We start from the raw sequence: 19,842 nt of genomic DNA, 5'->3' as shown, positions 1-19,842 counted from the left end.
GAACCACTTCAAGATGGCCGCGCCCATGATCACGGACGCAGCTCCGGAAAATGAAAAAGAAGATCGATCACTTTGTCGGTCTAAGCACATTAAATTCTTTTGTAGATGTTTGCAGGTTCTTCCAAGTGGCTATACATCCCTTGACACTAGTCGGTAAGCAAATAAATTATATCAAATGTGTGTTTTTTAGCAAAAGTATCGATCGATGTTTTTCACTTCCGGTTGAATTCTTCCGAATTTGGCACACATGAGTAAGCTTATTGAATGAAAAATTAAAGGGAAAAATTGTGCCTTTTCCAGCTTCATTTTGTTTCACAGTATACTGAAGTAATTTTTTTTTGTAAAGTAAATGAACAGACGAATCCATTCACACTGTAGGTATCCCAGGCAAACCTTTTTTTTAGTTAACACATTTGCTGGTCAGCGAATTCGCCGAGACAGGGGCCTAGACTGCGGAACTCAGTCCTCAATGATAGTCAGTCATTTATCTTTTGGTCGTTATATGACTATCATTTGAGGGACTGAGTTGTTATAATATATCTTCCGAGGTGCAATTTCAGACAATAGCTGGGGATTAGTGGGGCAGAGGTTATCTATTGAATCCTTTCATGACCACTGAAGCATAGTCAAGTCTCCCAAGGACACTCGGCACAAATTGAAAGACCATCACAAAAGAATGCATGCATGTCAGGTCATCGACACCAATTTGGTGTTTGTTATGACACAAATTTTGTGTCTGTTATGCACCTCGAAATATGTACCTTAAAGTCTGTATCTAACAGGGGCCCAAACACAATGTAGGTATCCCAGGTGAATTCAAATTTGCCATCAAACTGCATCATTTTATATATCCAATTAAAGCCCTTGAGTAAAGAAAGCCAACAGACAACACTGAAAACCTTTTTGTCATAGCACTTTCCGTAGCAAAGTTACATCTTGTCAAAGATTGACCAGAGAAAATAAAGGTAGAGAAGCGACACTCCGTACAATTAACGTGCAGACGGCCTATACCGATGTGAGGACAGAAAATGTGACTCTCCTGCTAGTCTCGGGCGCGGGCCAGACTGTATGCGGTATGAACAAAAACATAATTAACTGGTTGTGTAGGAGACTAGCAGGAGAGTCACATTTTTCTGTCCTCTGCTGTCCTCCGGAGTGTCGCGGTCCTGGATTGACTTTCATCAAAAAGATTCTGCTAGCAAAATTTCCCAAAACAGCATTACGGGGGTGTTTCTAGATCTTAGTCTCATGACGATAGCACCTTTTTTTAATGGAACTGCTATCAAAATCTCTCTGAAATTCCATGTGCGAGTAACTAATAACAAAAAAAAATCATATATTTGGGTCAAGTGAAGTATAGACAACATATTTAATTTATGAAGGTTTCCTTCTTAAAAAGCTTCTTTTTAATTTCAATGTAAATTTGTATTGCCGGTTTAGGCCATTTTGACTGACTAACAAATGTGTTAACTGAGGTTTCCCTGTGATACCTACACAATGCATATTTACATCGACATTTGAATTTTTTTCGAGAATAGGTCGGTGAAGGAAACCTACATAAATATGTTTTCTATACTTCACTTGACCCAAATATATGGTTTTTATGGTGATAATCAAGTCGCACATGGAATTTTAGAGGATTTTGATAGCAGTTCCATTAAAAAAAGCTGCTATCGCCATGAGACTAAGATCTAGAAACACCCCTAATTGCCGTTTTGGGGAATTTTGCCAGCAGAATCTTTTTGATGAAAGTCAATCTTTGACAAGATATAACTTTGTTACGGAAAGTGCTATGACAAAAATGTTTTCAGTTTTGGCTTTCTTTACTCAAGGGCTTTAATTTGATATGTAAAATGATGCAGTTTGATGGCAAATTTGAATTCACCTAGCATACCTACACACTGCATGAGTGTGGTGAGGTCAGGTTTGTGAAAAAACCTAGGCTAAAATAAATAAAATTATACAATAAAATTAAAAAATGAATAAAAATAAATAGGTATGAGAGAGAAACGTCAGTTAGCACATTTGCTAGTCAGTCAAAATGGCCTTCCTTCCTCCCTTCCTTCCTTAAAAGTGCAAGCTCACATAAGTGAGAATAGACGCACTATGTGGTGTGCATGAGTCGGAGCAACAGCATGAAAATGATGGCAAGTGCAAAATACATACAGTTGTGCGAGTAAAAAATAGGCTGGTGGTGAGACTACTTCAGTGGACAGTCCCTCAACATGATCTTGAAGCTGTTGAGAGATTGGTACTCCGCTGGATCCACTGGATCCACTGGAAGATTATTCCAGTCCCGGATGGTACGTGGGAAGTAGGAGTTTGCAAACACTGAAGAGTTGGTGTGAGGCTGCATGAATCTAGATGAATGGCCTCTGGTGGATGAAGAGTGAAGGGTGAGGTAGTGATTCCATGGGATGTCAACCAGGTCGAAACGGATCTTGAACATCATGAGAAGGCGACTAACGAGGCGTCGATCCTGGAGAGAAGTCCAATTGAGCCGTAAACCGGCAATACAAATTTACATTGAAATTTAAAACTAAGAACCACTTGCTCAAGGAAACCTACATGTGTACATAAATATATGTTGTCGAATTGTCTATATACTTCACTTGACCCAAATATATGATTTTTTGAATGCGAGACGTCTCACCCCGAAACACATTCGCCCCAAAAAGGTTCGCCCAATACACAATACATACCACGACCAGTTCGCCCCAATTGACTCACTGTGTAACGTTACCGGGACTCGCTAACACCCTTATTTGTGTGTCAATATTTCTGAACTTGACTAATTTTGGGAAAAAACAAACACATTGCTGGATAGCCCTAGTTACTCACTACCCATTTTCATCAAAATCTCAATTTTGAAGGTGGGTGGACTTAACACGGTTTGGAAATAAGCTCTTCATATTATTTACCGTAGTGTGCATGCGACCCATGCCAATCAATACGATCAATCATAACAGTTCCGTCAAGGAGATCATTGTAGGCTCAGCCTCAAATACATGTAGAATACGCAATTTCTCGTCATGAAACTCACTTTTTAGTGCTTTTCTCGCTAATTTTCTACCACAGAAAACTAATGCTGTGCCGGGAAACCGGCCTCTTCGTATCTCTTCACTTCCGCCCATTCAATTACCCACACATGCAATTAGCCTACCGCGGGTATTGGTGGTAATGTGCTGCTGTTGTTGACTGTGTTTCCTGATCGATTGCTTGAAGCCCGGCGTGTATTACTATATACAAATATTGACTGCTATGAGGGGCACAGTTAAAATTATAGGCCGGAGGTGATGTCAAAACCATGACTATGCCCGAAGCGAAGCTGAGGGCATAGTCATGGTTTTGACATCACCGAGGGCCTATAATTTTAAACTGTGCCCCGAATATTAAGCAGTCAATATTTGTTTTATATCTGAATAATATAGATTCTTCTCATTTGATTGGTTAAAAGATTTCCTGACTGACAAGGCCTACAAGCTTTTAACTGCACAGGCCTTTAGGCTTAAATGCACACAGCATGACAGTGCATGCAAGAGCAAGGGTGCAGAATTTGGACCGATATCTACCGATGTCATAATCTAAAACAACCCTACCGTTTCTGTGCTAACATCACACACTGCCGAGTCTCCAGGTCGTAGTAATTTGTCTAAAAAGTGACATTTGGCAGGTATAAATCCTTGACATGTAACATTTTGTAAACAATCACTGCACTCACTACGGCGGCGGTTAAAGATCGTCATTCAAGCAAGGAGAGGTCAAATTCATTGCGAACTGTGACCGCTGATAGTCTCAACACTCGTAATCAACGCCGGCCGTATAGTGGGTGCGCAATGTATACTGAGCGATCTGTGTATTCGGGTTGCGAGTATCCAATTATATCCAATTATTTTCCCGGCATAGAATCAACTGTGCCCGGGGCACAGTTGTTTTATGACGTCATCTTGATAGAAAAAGGGGGCACAGCTATTTTAATGACTCCACTTTTAACCAATCAGATGAGAGGAATCTATATATGAGGTATATAATATTTAATATTAAAGCAAGTGGTATGCTGACGGATTGAAGATTGGTACTCATAACAAAACCATAATGCATGATGATACATTCTCACCTCTTCTACAACAACTTGATCTTGATTAACTAGTTACCCGGCGAAACTAGTGGCAACCTAGCAATGGTCTCTAGCATTGAATGCGTAAAGAGTTCTCGAGAATATTGTACACTTCTACAGTTGAAAAGGAAAAGAAGAATATTTAACACATAAGCCTCAAAAGTATTGTGTTTATTCCTTGTTTACATTTAATATCCATTGTACATATAAATAGCACGAACGTCTAGAGAATGACATCAAACAAATAGACATGATGACGACATTGCACACATTGTACAATGTATATGACAGGCAATCTATGCGTCGTATGTTTTTGAAGTGCAAGTTGACCTGAAAATTATGCATGAATCCATAATATTTTTAGAATCAACAAAAGGAAAAATAATATGAAGAGCTTATTTCCAAACCGTGTTAAGTCCACCCACCTTCAAAATTGAGATTTTGATGAAAATGGGTAGTGAGTAACTAGGGCTATCCAGCAATGTGTTTGTTTTTTCCCAAAAATAGTCAAGTTCCGAAATATTGACACACAAATAAGGGTGTTAGCGAGTCCCGGGAATTCGAGTCCCGCCCGATAATCCTATTACGCTGGTAGGAAATTCCCTGCCCGGTACCGAAATTTAAAAAACAAAAACAACAAAAAAAAAAAAAACATTTTTTTTTTTTTTTTTTTTTTTTATAATTTTTCAAAGTTTTTTTTCGGTTTTGTAGTGTCTCTGGACCTAGACCTAAATGCTAGGATCATGGTTGACCTAAAAAAAATTAAAAAAATGAATTTTGCACATTGTTTTGTAATTTTAATATGAAAATTGATACATAGTTTTCATGTCATACTCTATTAATGATATCAAAATGCATTCAAATTCAATGCATTTTAATATCATTAATAGAGTATGACATGAAAACTATGTATCAATTTTCATATTAAAATTACAAAACAATGTGCAAAATTCAATTTTTTTTTTTTTTTTTAGGTCAACCATGATCCTAGCATTTAGGTCTAGGTCCAGAGACACTACAAAACCTAAAAAAACTTTGAAAAAAAATTTAAATTTTTTTTTTCAATTTGGTACACGGTTACCCTTCAAAAAATGCGCTTGGCATGCTGGGCACAAAATTACCGAAAATCACACCCCTACACACAAAGTATCGATTTTTTTCCAAAACGTGTTAAGTCTAATCCAGTTTTGTAGCAAACTGTGTTAAGTCCACGAACACTGCCCTTGTGGGCAGCTTGTAGGCAAATAGCACGGCATAGGGCTTCCAATAGTTAATCGCCAAAGTTCTTGTTTGGTCCTAAGACTAGTATACATGAATTTGCATAAAAAGTTGTTGTTGTTGTTTTTGTTTTATATTAGTAGGCTTAGTTTGTATGGGATTTCTGAAATATTTGATAGATAACTCCAGAAAGACATGAATAGGGTGGGAAGGGGGAGAGGGAGAGGCTGTGATGGTAGAATTAATGTTAGAGGATGGTGGTAGAGTTAGTTTTTGATATTATTATTTTGTATGATTATCAAAATGTGCTACTAAATTCAAGGTATAATTTTAAAGTTAAAGGTATAAAAAAACTTAGGACTTAAAAACTTACGACTGTCAATATGAGATTAGGGTGGCAGCATGGGGGAGGGGGAAATATTTGTGATAATGTGATAAAACAAGTGGATATTTCAGGTCATCATTTATTGTCAGTGAAATGATGTTTATTCAATTCTGAGAAATGCAATTCAACTAAGTTTTGAATTTTGAACTATTTTAAACGTCGAATTTTGGTAAAAAATGGGCAACAGGAGGGGGTTCGAGATGCAAGGTGTTTTGTGACAAAATTGTGTTTTATAGTAGAGAGAATCACATTTTGTATGTTTTTAATAAATTTGTTATCTTTTAAGACTAGTTTGAGAAAAATATGGTTAGTTCTGTGTTACAGATACTATGTTTTGTGTCAAAATGTGTTAAGTCCATGCCAGAAATTGCGTTTTGTGTCAAAACGTGTTAAGTCCATGCTATTTTAAAAACAAATTAATTCATTAAAAAAAATAAAAAGTCTCTAGATTTTAACTTAACATGTTTTTATGGTCCTATATATGTCACCTTCACTTCACTGTAATTTTATAGAAATCGAACTTTTTTTCATTGCCATAAAGAAAATTCCTGATTTTCTTCAAAGTGAATCTTGTGGACTTAACACGGTTTGGAAATAAGCTCTTCATATATACAAATGTATGGAGCTACATTCTTTCTTTGGAGTGTTTGAAACATGTATGTAATAGTAATACTCAGAAATAGCATCTCACAATTTGGTTAGCTGGTCAAGAGCATGGAAGGGTTTTTGAACTGTTTTTTGATGTTTAAAATTGATATGGTTTTTTGATCGATTACATTTTTTTTTCCATTGGTTCAAATTACAGTGCATCATTAGTTACAAGTTACACTACAACAACTCTTCCTATACTTTTGTACAGGAGCCAACTGTTGTTAATCCGTGATTGCAGTAAGCGTATGTACGCCAACGCCAGCGCACATCTGTGTTACACGTGAGGGCATAAAATTCATCATGTCTAGAATTTGTGTGCGTATCACGCTTACAACAAGTTGAATTCAGTATTTTGGAAGTATCGGATAAAGATTGCCGTTTTATTCAGTTTTATTACTGATATCAACAGAAATCACCGATCTTTTTGTAAGGCTGACTGTCAATGATTAACTGACATTCCTCATTAAATAATCAGGGAAATAATCATGTGAATTATACAATCTTTAGCTTGTTTTCATTGTTGAAAGGGATTCAATCATGTTTCACCGTTGTTAATCACCGATTAACAACTTGCGTCTTGACTTCGTCTGCGTGGTTTACTTACTCGGGCAGCTACATTGTAAAGCTGCGTGGTTTACTTCGCTCGGGCAGCTAAAGCTGCCCTCACGAAGTAAACCACGCAGACGACGCGGACGCATCGTTGTTAATCGGTGATGAACAACGGTGAAACATGATTGAATCCCTAAACATAGTCTTTTATTATTATGAATTATGTAAATATGAATCCTCCAAATGTATGCAAAAAAAGGTGTGTAACCTTAATGAAGTGTTATTCATTGATATCTTATTAATTTTTCATCTTCCTTTTGCAGTCTAACCATCTCGTTCTTTGCGCTCTCTGGTCTTGATGTACTCAATGCACTAGACAGTGTGGAAAAAGAAAGAAATGAGATCATAGATTGGATATACTCTCTACAAGTTCTACCAGATTTAGAGAAAACAGGTAAGGCTGTTCATGTAATTACCGTACTAGTTTATAACCATGGGTTGAAATAAGGAGCTGTGGACCGGGGCAAGTGAGAGCAATCACTCCTCTACAGCTCTTCTTAAGTTGCATTTGCAAGAGCAATTTATAGCTCCTCTAGATGGGATTCTGAACTGAAATTTCAACATTCCAAATTGTTTTCAAATTTGTGTGAGTTTACCGAACTTTGCACATACACAGGATACTGTAAAGCCATATCATACTCCTAAGAAATTTGTTACTTAACTTCTGTCACGTATCGGAAAAATGATTGCCGATATCTGATCGATAAGTTGCTAGCTTGCCCTATAGCGTCAAGTCACAAGTAGTTGACTTGAAGGCAACTTTGTTGGTCGTTGGTAGCCATGAAGTGGTTTTGATTACCATAGCAATTTCATGCTGTGACTGCTAATATGATATGCTAGTTATTCATCCTCCCTCTCTATTGTTTTCTTCTTTTTCAGATAAAAGAAATAGATGTTGTGGATTTAGGGGTTCAGCTGCAATCGGATCCAAGTATAATCCTACCGGAGTACCAAAAACAGTTAAGTTTTGAATCAAATTCTAGTACCTTTTTCATATTTACATGTCAGGGGGTTTAGAGCAAGAAGGCCCTACATGTATATGCAATAGCTGCCATGTGTTTTATTTGTTAGATTGTGTACAATATAGAATGCAGAAATTGTCAAAATGTCTATAAGGGCAGCTATTGCAGATAGGACCTCCTGGATCCAATCCCTTGATGCAGGCCTCCAGAAAATTTTCTGCTGTCTGGGAACTTAATGACAAGTGCTGGAAATTTTCTGTGAAAAACAGAAATAGGCCTATGTGCGCGTAGCGGACGTCCTAACGGCCAGGCCTCCAGAAAATTTTCTGCTGTCTGGGAACTTAGTGACAAGTGCTGGAAATTTTCGGTGAAATAACAGAAATAGGCCTATGTGCGCGTAGCAGACATCACAAGCGCGCAGCGTGAAGTCCTAACGGCCGGGGTGCAGGGCCTGCTTAAGGGCCCTGGAAGCTCTCAGGGTTTAGATGCTCTCTCGTGCAATCTGAGCCTTATTTTGGAACAGTTTTCTATAAAAATTTACATCCTTTTTCACAAAAAAACACAACTTAAAATTTCAAAGTATTACTGTCAAAACACAAATTTCCAACAATGTCATTTTTTTGTCGTAAGTCATAGTACATATACAGGGTGGGCCATTAAAAAGTTTACACTTTTTTGATGGCTTATTTCTCAAAAGTGCAAACACATATTGAAATAAGTTGAACATATTTGTAAACCTCTATGTCTGGACTGTCATTGCTGAAAAGAAGGGCATTAACATCCATGGTCTAATTACCAAATGGCGGCCATTTGAAGCAAGGGGGTCAAAAACCACTTTGCACACACGTAAGTCAAATGGAGCGGATGATCACGCGATATATGGTGGTCGCTGGTTCACACCACAATGGATTAGGAACAAAGGAAGAAAAATAACAGTACGCATGAAAGTTCTGTCAATATTTCTCTTGTAAATTAACCATATTTAAATAAATATTTCTTTTTCAAACAGAATATGTAGCCTTCCAGTTGAACAGAATATGTAACAGTAGCTTTAAGGGATCTGGAATGAGCGTTTATGGCGTTTCGACAGTATTTTTTATGGGACATAAAAGCACCTCAGACGTGTCGAATTGCATTCTAAATACTGAAGCATGTCTTTCTGATATCAAATAATTTTCATTTTTGACAAATTATAAAAATTTGATATTTTCAATTTTTTTATATATAACAGTCCTCAAGTAAATTTTATAAATTTTATGATATATTCTTAAAGTGTATGTAGCTGGGAGGAAAAGCCGACGATCAATTGAAAATTTTGACCTTTCATATTGAAGATATGGATTTTTTTCCAAAAAGACCTATTTTTGTTGGTGTTTTGGGAAAAAAATCCATAACTTCAATACGCAAGGTCCAAATTTTCAATTGATCGTCGGCTTTTCATCCCACCTACATAATAATAATAATAATAATAATACATGGGATTTATAAAGCGCCCTACGATGTAAAAACAGCCTCAAGGCGCTGCACAGAATCTTAAAACTACATACACTAATACAAAATCAACTAGGGCCTACATGTTGAACAAAATAGAATACATGAAAAATAATCATGATAAAGCTCATTAAACACACCTTAATATACTAAAACATAAAATAATGTACAAGTTACACAATCAATAAAATACCGTAAGCTTGACCAGCAAACTACCTCCTTTGTAAACTGCCGCATTTTGAACAGCAAGAATCACCTCAAAGTACTTACACGGGTATCTCTAACATGAATGACAAGAACGCACGCAAGGCATTTTAAATTTGAAGTTCCTCCAAAACTAGTGTGTTTGTTATGTAAGTGGGCATGTCCAATCAGCCTTTTGTGTCAATTTCACAGGTGAATGATTTTCAAACAGTAAACAACTCATATACGCATGAGTCCGATGACCCCGGCAATGACACTCAAGTAAATGCATATAGAGTCATCAAACTTTTTTAAAACTTGCTTAAGCCTAAAAACTTAATATGCATGATCATTGTCTATAGTCTTACGTGTGTGTAAAGTGGTTTTGGACTTCTCTGCTTTAAATGGTTGCCATTTTGTAATTAGACCATGGATGTTAATGCCCTTTTCAGCAATGACAGTCCAGACATAGAGGTTTACAAATATGTTCAACTTATTTCAATATGTGTTTTCATTTCTGAGAAATAAGCCATCGAAAAAGTGTGAACTTTTTAATGGCCCACCCTGTAGTATATGATTGATATAATCACATATAGGGCTCAACCGATTATCGGATGTCGGTAAAAAAATTCAAAAAACAATTTTTTATTTATTATTTAACATTTTTTAGAAGTATTCTACAACTTTGAAGAACCACTGGACCTATTCTGAAGGGCTAGGATTATTCACAGATAATTTGAAGAAAAAAAATGGAAAAAAATTACAGTTTGTTATCCTTAATATGCAAACCATGAACTTGTGTTTACCTCTTCATCTATCACATATTATAAATGCATGGAAAACCAATGCATCTATAATATGTGATAGATGAAGAAATAAACATTAGTTAATGGTTTGCATATACAGGATAACAAACTAATTTTTTCTGATTTTTTTTTTTTTTTTAAAATTAACTGTGAAAGATCCTGAAATTTCATAATAGGTCCAGTGGTTCTCCAAGGTCGCCGAAAACTTTGGAAAACAAATTTAAATTTTTTTTTTTTTTTTTTTTTTGCATTTTTTTTTCTGTGACCTCTGTGACCTTTCTGGGAACGCCGTTCCCGCGGTTTTTGGAGGCCTGCCTTGATGTATGTAGAAAGTTTTTATTTTTAGTACGGTAGCTGAACAATTCTCACAAAGATTCTTACATGAAAATTAAAAGTTCATAATTTCCATCAATTGATGGAACGATCACTTGATTTAACAATCAAACTGCAGTTAGTGCACCCAAGGTTGTGATGCAGAGAAGTTATTGTGTAATTCCCACAATGCAGTGTTACAATTTCAATGTTCTGTACTGATTTGCAACCCAGGTTAACATGGGTTGATATTGAAAAAAGGTACCTCAATGAACAGAGCACATCCAGATCTTGCAATTGATGTTTATTTCATGACTATCGACCCATGTTTAGCCAGTCTATTGTTTACTTGAAAAGTAATGGAACATCTAGAAAGTGATAAGAGTGTCATTTGATGAAATGAGATGATGGATCAGTGTTGGAAAGAATTCTGAGAAGGGTACCATATCTTCTCTGGTTTTGATGATTACTATCTTCACAATTTGTTTATTCTTTCAGGAAAATAACATATCACATCCATATGACTGGAGTCACATAGCGATGACCTATACAGGTCTAGCATCATTGCTTATCCTTGGGGATGACCTGTCTAGGGTTCAAAGGTCAGCAATAATACAAGGGATCAAAGCTCTGCAACTACCAGATGGAAGGTAGGTCATGTTTCATCTGAATCACTATAAAAGTGTAATTTTTACAGATAAAGTTTTATGTGTCTTACACAATGTACACATAATTTCTGGACACATAATTGTTTATGCCAAGACTAAATCTAGGTATTTCAAACAGTTTTGTAGATAATTATATTTTGGAATTTTCATGTTAAAAACCAAATTTTGAACACTGACAGTTTCGTATACGATGGGCGACACCCGGGAGCAACATACTTCTTTAGAGTGATAGGTTTCCCATCCTCTTCTCTGCTGGTGGTATTAATCACAGCTCCATCCTGTGGTGACATGTAGGAGAGGGTCATAGATGTGACTTTAATGGTAGGCTCCCTCGTCTCTATTCATGACGGCAGTACCACTTTTTTTGGATTCTAAAAAGATGTCCAGCCAGCAATCATGCCATAAAATCTATATTAATGCTCTGCATGCTAGCCATAGGTTTCAACATAAAAAGTCCAAGTTTTCAGGTATTTTCTCAAAATATCAAAAGCTATCTTAAGAACCACTGAACCAATAGTAGGCTTGTTTGTACTCATTTTGATGCATTTTTCATGCTTTTTTTTCATTCACATTTCTGAAATTTTTGACTTTTTAAAAAAAATTTGAAACTTGTCGTCTGCAGTCGGCACCCGCGTGAAGAGAGTTAATGATGAACCTCGAATTCATAAACACCTGAACATTATTTGTTTTGTGTTTGATCTAGTTTTGCTGCAACAATTGACGGTAGCGAGAACGACATGAGATTCGTGTACTGTGCATGCTGCATCAGTTATATCCTACAAGATTGGTCAGGTATAGATCAAGAAAAAGCCATCAAATTTATCCAAGATAGTCTTGTGAGTATCCATGATTTTCATGCTAAAGTTCGGTTTATATAAGGCGGAAATTATTCGGCTTTTGTTACTGCGCATGTCAATAAAGTCCCAACTCAAACTTGCGGAAATTTACATAAGCATGTGCTAGTCACGCATTACGCAATGCACACCTAGCATAAGCACTGCGCCCAACAGCGTGCACGCCATTCTATACCATTTTTACAGTGTTATGAGTCTTATTTTTTGCGCCTTATATAAGCCGAACTTTAGGTGGGGCACTGACAGGGGAATGAGATATTTGTATACTAGGGGGTACTCAAGTTTGATTTGGGTACAGGGATGTGCCACTGAGAATTTTTTGAAAGTGGACCTATCCATGTACTAATTTTCCAAGAAATTTTGACCCATCGATATACCAAAAATCAAAATTTTCAGGCCAAATTTAATGTAAATTGCCAAGTTTTTACAATTATTATTCCCATAAACTTTGAACATTTTGGCTACATTTTGACAAAATGTGGCTATTTTGGAGGGAAAATTGTGAAAAGTTTGAAAAAATTACCTGTCTATATGCCAAAATTGGCCCAGAAATTGAAAGGGGTCATTGATATTCAAAAATTTTGAAAAAAATTACCCATCTATATACCAAAATTGGCCAAGAAAGGGGTAATTGATATACCAAATGGCCAAAATGCGAACCATGCTAGTGGCACATCCCTGTGTCATGGTCATTTGTACTAAAATGACTTGGGGGGGGGCTAAGGCAGGAGGCTGAATTCAGCAAGTTATTCTTTACCTCTCTGTGGTGGTTTTTGTTTGTTTGTTTGTTTGTTTGTTTGTTTGTTTTTTACTATTGATTCACTATTCAAAATAATTACATAATAATGACATTGACATGTAATTAATTTTCACTTTGCCTGTTTTATTATTATAGAGTTATGAATATGGAATTGGACAAGGACCTGGACTAGAAGGTCATGGTAAGTTATGAAAAGAAAACTGGAATATGTATATGTAGACAAAATTTTGAGAGGAAAATAAAGTAATAAAAAATTTGTTTGAAAGGAAGAGGAAGTTGGAATAAGAAACATGCTCTTTCTTTTGTGCTGCTTGTGCCCATTTATCCTGGTAAAATCATTTGAAGATACTCAAGCAACTTGAAGCAATACTTAAAAAAAAAAAAAAAATTGTGGTGGGGTGGGGTGTAACGCTTCGATCAGAAGAGCCAGTGGGGCCAATCATGTTACCATCCCTAGGGGCCAGCAAATGGTAAATCCGGCTCTGAGAGCTGCAAGACTAAACGTTAACTATTAGTATCCCATAATGCACTACAAATCTAATTTCATCCTAATTCCTTATATACAGGGGGAACCACTTTCTGTGCAATAGCATCCCTAGTGTTGATGGGAAGATTACATACGGCATTTTCCAAGAAACAGATACAAGGGATAATTAAATGGTGCATCTTTAGACAACAAACAGGCTTCCAAGGGAGACCCAATAAACCAGTGGATACCTGCTATTCATTCTGGGTTGGAGCAACTCTAAAGGTAAATTCAAATGGTTGTTGTTGTTGTTGTTGTTGTTGTTGTTGTTGTTGCGGTCGTTGTCATCATCTTCGTTGTTTAGTCACAGTAAATGAGTCATAGCTTATAAAGGAGACAACATTTAGTTGTACTTTACCCATAAAGTCAAAAAATCACTAATTTAGTATGTATTTGCATATTGCAAAGCAATTCAGGTCATAAACATATTGTTAAATGGTGTGACCCCATCAACAACGCCTATAAAAGCTGCTTTTTTGCCTGGTTAAAGTACTGACATCGGCAGCTATTTTCTATCTGTTTCTCTGATGAAAGCACCAGATGAATCAACTTCCCTTTAATGCACTACTGACCAATCACGGGCTGTGGGGAGTTTGATTGACAGGATGGTGCAACACAAACTAGTATCGTTGTTATAAATTTGCAGTTCTGCATATGTATTTGTTATAAATATGCAGTTCTGCGAAGAACATCATTCGAACCTAACACCTTTAGATAATCTTCCGCTCTTCTCCAACATGCCTCTTTACCTCAGTTAGAGTGTCGTGCTGGTATTACGAAGGTCGCCGGTTCGAATCCCACCAGATGCACTGTTTGTTTTTTGGGGGTTTTTTTTCAACGTTTATGTGCCTACTTTGGGGAAAGATTGAAATTTGTTCATCCTATTAACCCAGAGAACTAAGTATAATAATTTTCATAGCATCTTTATTACTGGCTTTTATTAGAGGTAAACAAGTTTATAGAGAATTAAAGCATGGCGCTTTAATTTAAAAATATATTTAATTCTTCAGATAGCGGCATCACAGAATCAAATTAGGCAGCAAATGACCTATTCTTCCAGATCTCAATATGGAATCAATGTAATAAATCACTTGATTTATACCTTTCATTTCTTGTAGCTGCTTGAGTGTTTCGAGATGATTGACTATGCAAGTAATCGCAGCTTTGTTCTATCAACTCAAGATGAATCTGTCGGAGGATTTGCGAAATGGGCAGATTATCACCCAGGTAAGTCAAGTAGAAAGAATTTCTGGTGTTTTTGTTGATGAAAATAAGATTAGTTTGAAACTAGACATTTCTGGAATTCCGGAAATGGGACTTTACTCGGATAATGGTATTTCAGCATTAAAAGAGTAACAAAAAGTTGTTTCGGGGTTGTGATACCCCCATCAACTCCTGCTCCAGCGTATTTCCCGGACGAGCCCCCATAAATGTTCAATGCCCCATACAAATGCTTGGCAAATTGGCCAAGGGCCAAGTTGATTTTCAGGAAATTGACCTGTTGCCCATTTACATCCCTGCTACACTGGCTTTCAGAAAAGACCAGCACTCTTGCTTTGATCAACACGAGGGCACTGTTAGTGGTGGACATACGTGGGGCTTTGTGTTCCCTTCATGAGCGCATTCCTGCGCCGACCAATCGGCTAATCAGATTACTGGTGTGTTGTTATGATTGTGGGACAATTGAATTAGCCATTCAGAACCCCACTTCTGTGTTTACGCCGTGTACGCTCTCAAAATGTAAACAAGGCCGTTCTTGTCTGCCAGTAATTATAATTGAAACATACTCACAGAATTGTGGTAGGCACAGCTATCATTGAGATTGAAACCTTCAAAGGTTGAAACTTCAAAATCTCACTTTTTTTTTCAATTTATGTAGATGCTCTTCATGCTTATTTCGGCATCTGTGGTCTTTCATTAATGGGAGAATCCGGTCTACTACCAATCCATCCAGCATTAAACATCTCCCAAAGGGCTGCTGACCACCTCAAGACCATCCACCTCAAATGGGCAACAGAGAATCTGACCACATGATGACGGCTGTGCATGGATTGGAGGGATCGGTCAAGCGAAATCCATGGGGACACCATTTTGGTATGCATTCCTTTTCCCACCTATCATGGTGAGCCAGATGTCATACATCAAGGGTCATTGAGTAACAAAATACATACAATGTAATTAATTAATAATATTTATTTAAAAAGTAAAATATCTGATATAGTGCCACACTATTTGTAAAGTGAATATTTATGAGTTGGTACTAATGAACTGAATATTCATATCTGATAATATATAATGCTGTGTGGCTCAGTAAATGAAACAGATTTCTTAAAGTGGAATTATATTCCACTTGCTGGCAAAGAGTGATTGAGTCACAACCAAAGTTGTACTAAAACCAGTCGCCTGTCTACTCCGTCATTGTTTACAGAGAGTGTACTCCAGTACACGTGACCATACGGGGACATGTCTCAAATGTGATGCGATCAAGGATGTCGGGAGTATTGATTTTGAGATATAGTCAATAATAGTATTCAACTTCCTTCATATTTTATTGTTCTGAGCAACACTAAAATGACCATATCTCTGGAACTGTAAATCAAATTATGATGGGATTTTCAATAAATAAAGTTCTGAGAATGGCTCAAGTAATAAAATTAAAAACTGAATTTTATTTTGATCGACATCAGACTCATTTTGCGTGATCGCATCACAAATACATGGGTCTTATTTTCAGAGCTATGAAATAACAATGTCTTCTAGGTTAATCTGGTATAAAAATGGCTGCAAATGTTGTTTTCAGGCTGGGAAATTGCTAAATTAAATGCTATATAGGCTGGTTGGTGGCAATGTAGCCTATAACACTCCACATATTCATGTCAGGCTGGTAACTTTTATTGGTTTACCTACCTAACTAGTTCCAAAAAGTATATTTATGTACCGTCATATGATTATTATACATGTAGTGGAAGCATTATAAAAAGTGTCAACCCTGTACATGTGACATGGAATAAAATTAATACAAGTTATAACTGGCTTAGAATTATCAAATGAAAAAACAGAAAATGAAAATAATTTACTGTTAAATTTAAATGTGAAATTGAAAATGATTTAACGAAAAATTGGCTCAATAAAAAGTATTAACGTCTATAATACGGGTGGTGGAAATAATAGTGAAAGCTGTTTCAGCAGTAAATAAGCTGCAAGTAAAGCACAAAAGGCAAGATATGTCCTTCGTGAACAATCCAAGTTACCAAGTTTTCCCTTGCATGATCTGTGGCCTGCCGCTGACAATGGGCCATTCTGGTTGAAATCCACACTACCCCTGTGGAAGATTAAACACCTTCCACAGATGGAGCAAGTTTTTCAGATGTAATTGGTCAGAGTTAATCATTTTGAAACCCATACTCCCCCTGTTCTGTGGTTTTACCTATATCTTCCACAACAGGAGTGAGTATTTCAAACGGAAGTTACCCAATTGTCTATTCTATTTGTAACTTATACTCCCTCTGTGGAAGACTTTAGCTAAATCTTCCACAGGGGTAGTGTGGATTTTAAATGGAATAGCCCAAACGTGTTACATGTGTACACACCTGTTGTTGTAAGCTCCCTGTGGCAGTAAAAACTGGTATAAAAAAAGTGTTGTAGACTTGAGTAATATTGACCAAACTGGCTGATAAAAATAAAAACCATTATGGCTTTCTGAAATTGTGACCCCAGTGATTGAGTATAATCGATATCAGGAATGGTGCATGGAAAACTAATAGCAATAAAATAAATGAAGAATATATGATAATGCAGATGTTCTGTTAGTACTTAGCTAGTTTAGATGATTGTTTAGATGAATTTTAGGAAAATGATAAACTGACGATTGAAGCTAACCTACCGATAGATAGAAATGAACGTTAGCCTAGTAAATGTATCACTACTGCATGCGTAGCAAGTAGTTATGTATGTTACATTTTAGTTTAACAGAGTAGACTTAGGCTTGTGTTTTGTCAGCACAACGACCAAAAAGCTTGCCTCTTTTGTCTAAAAATTTAAATCGCAAGTACTTAATAACTACCGATTCTTACTATCACTGCTAGGAAGTGATTTTTGGAGGAATGCAAATGCTTCTTTTAAATTTGTTATTTCAATTATTTTGTACTTTGTTGCCAAATTTGATTTTGACCTTGATCCTGTCTTGTAGCTGGCTCACCCCCAAAGATGAATCTAAGAATTTAACTGGCATTCCTTGTGATATTCAACTCAGTTTCTTTCATTTGTATTGATTCTTTAACACTTGAGAAAATTCCTGCAATTTTATTGGTCTGTTTGATAAGACGCTATACTCTTATGCGCTATCAGGGGCGCATAGTAATAACATTTCTGATCGATTTTAAGCCCTCTAGAGGTACTATTTCTTTCCCCCATAAGCATCACATAAGCGCAGGGGAGTCCACGCTCCCTTATTCTAATTTCTCTGGTTAAAATTAATAGAGTTTCTTTGGGAGTCAATGCTCCCTGATCTAACCTCATTCATTAAAATGCATATTTATTTGAATAATCTGCTGTATAATGATTCTTATTTGTGACCGTACACCACGAATGAGGTAAAGTTCCTCATCATTTTTGCTTTTTTACATATTTGCAAGGAGCATGTTTCAAGGATTAAAATGACACGTCAATGAACTTCATATGACAATCAGTAGCGAAGTTATGGCTTGTCATGAATCAAAATGTGAAACCGAGAAAAACGTGTTCAATTTTATCTATTATTCATCAGATGGGCCTCAGAAAATGTAGATCATTTCATATTTCTGCTTATTTCTTTAAAATAAAACTTTCTAGCTGTTTAGAAAAAAGCTTAAACATTTCAAATCTGCAAAAATCTCAATTTCGCCAAAATACGACCTTTGCATGTATTTTCACCTCAAGCTCAAAACGAAGTTTGTCGACTTTACGGCTCATTCATGGTGTACGGTCACATTTTGTTTCCCATAAACATTGCATTTTGAAATGTTAATTTGTGTTCTTGCATGGATAGTATAGACCAAACAGTTCATTATATTTTTTACTATGAATGTAGTGTATTTACCTATTTTTGTATATTTATGTTTATAATATGATATTTTATAGTAGCTTCTGTTATGTTATGTTTCACACAAATTGTACTATCAAATATAATTGTATCACTTTATACCAGCTTCATTATGCAAATGTTGGTCTTAAACCAATCGATGGAACTTTTGTTGAAAAAAAAAAAATAAAAGTTGGTACATTTTGTATATTACAAACTGGGCTCTGATTAGCTACCAACTTCTTGCGCACAACCCATAAATGGGAATATCCCCTCCCTGCGTATCCAAGATGGCCGCCATGGCATTAGCGACAATCTTGGACGTGCAGTAAAGGTGAATTTAAGAAATATTTATAAGGAAAAATCATCTTAAAATGTTGAAAAGAACCTTCATCAGATTTTTTTACTTGAACCAAGATTTTTTAATCTCCTAACCCCCCCCCCCCCCACAAAGTTCCTTTACAGTATGTCATTGGTCTTTTTGGTTGTTCCCTTGTGTCTCCAAACATTTACTGATTAGCAGAAACAGTCAATTTTCCTCGTTCTTGCTACATTGGGTTATTCCGGTTGAAATCCATACACCCCCTATAGAAGACATGACCTTAATCTCCCACACAGGGGGCGTAGATTTCAAATGGCGTCACCCATTCAAGTAACCCCATTTGAAATTTGCACTCCCTGCGTGAAAGATTGAGGTCATGTGGAGGGTGGAAGGATTTCAAGGATAGCCTATTATGCTTAGTGTATCTTGACGGTGAGGAAAATTTATTGAAATTTTGTGAGTGCCCCAAATATTTTGTATTTTAGAAAGATGTTCCCATTTCTCTGTTATAAATCATTGTATAAGATAAACATAATGTGCAAGTATAGCATTGAATGTGTTTGCAGAAATGATTTTTTTTTTTCATTTTCACTGGAAATTGAAGTTACAACTTTCAAAGGCGTCTCATTATATTTTAAAAGCTGCATTTTTGCATCTTCAAATAACCCCTTGTTTTCCCTCAAGAGAAATGTGTGTCATTCAGGCCTTCGATCTCATAACCTTACGATTTGTGCAGTATACCTGCTAACTTTACAGCTCATAGATAGTAGTCATTAGAAATAACATGTGTGCTGTTCTTATAGCTTGTGATACATCAATACGATTACCGCATACCGCCAAATAGAGACATCACAAATAGTAAGTCAGCCATTATAAATATGCGTATAGCTTCAAAAATGTTAATCTTTTTCAAAATATT

General features: G+C 36.3%; 1 protein-coding gene across 1 annotated transcript; it reads left to right on the top strand.

Annotated features, from left to right (window-relative positions):
• The first annotated feature begins 21 nt into the window (after positions 1 to 21).
• On the top strand, positions 22 to 15,949 carry LOC140159118 (geranylgeranyl transferase type-1 subunit beta-like). The gene is made up of 9 exons (XM_072182476.1): positions 22 to 153; positions 7,244 to 7,374; positions 7,860 to 7,939; positions 11,233 to 11,384; positions 12,106 to 12,238; positions 13,152 to 13,197; positions 13,583 to 13,767; positions 14,661 to 14,769; positions 15,422 to 15,949. Exons 1-9 carry the CDS (start codon positions 26 to 28, stop codon positions 15,574 to 15,576), a joined length of 1,119 nt encoding a protein of 372 aa, XP_072038577.1. The 5' UTR covers positions 22 to 25; the 3' UTR covers positions 15,577 to 15,949.
• Positions 15,950 to 19,842: the final 3,893 nt, after the last annotated feature.

Source organism: Amphiura filiformis, chromosome 8, assembly GCF_039555335.1.
Source record: "Amphiura filiformis chromosome 8, Afil_fr2py, whole genome shotgun sequence".
In the NCBI taxonomy this organism is placed as follows: Eukaryota; Metazoa; Echinodermata; class Ophiuroidea; order Amphilepidida; family Amphiuridae; genus Amphiura; species Amphiura filiformis.
This window is presented reverse-complemented; position numbering and strand designations above follow the sequence as displayed.

What these genes read in the sequence shown, in the direction of transcription:
- LOC140159118 (XM_072182476.1), top strand. Translation starts at nt 26, where the DNA reads ATGATCACGGACGCAGCTCCGGAAAATGAAAAAGAAGATCGATCACTT. An exon ending in ACATCCCTTGACACTAGTCG is followed by an intron (nt 154 to 7,243) that starts GTAAGCAAATAA and finishes TTCCTTTTGCAG; the next exon opens with TCTAACCATCTCGTTCTTTG. An exon ending in AATTTATCCAAGATAGTCTT is followed by an intron (nt 12,239 to 13,151) that starts GTGAGTATCCAT and finishes TTATTATTATAG; the next exon opens with AGTTATGAATATGGAATTGG.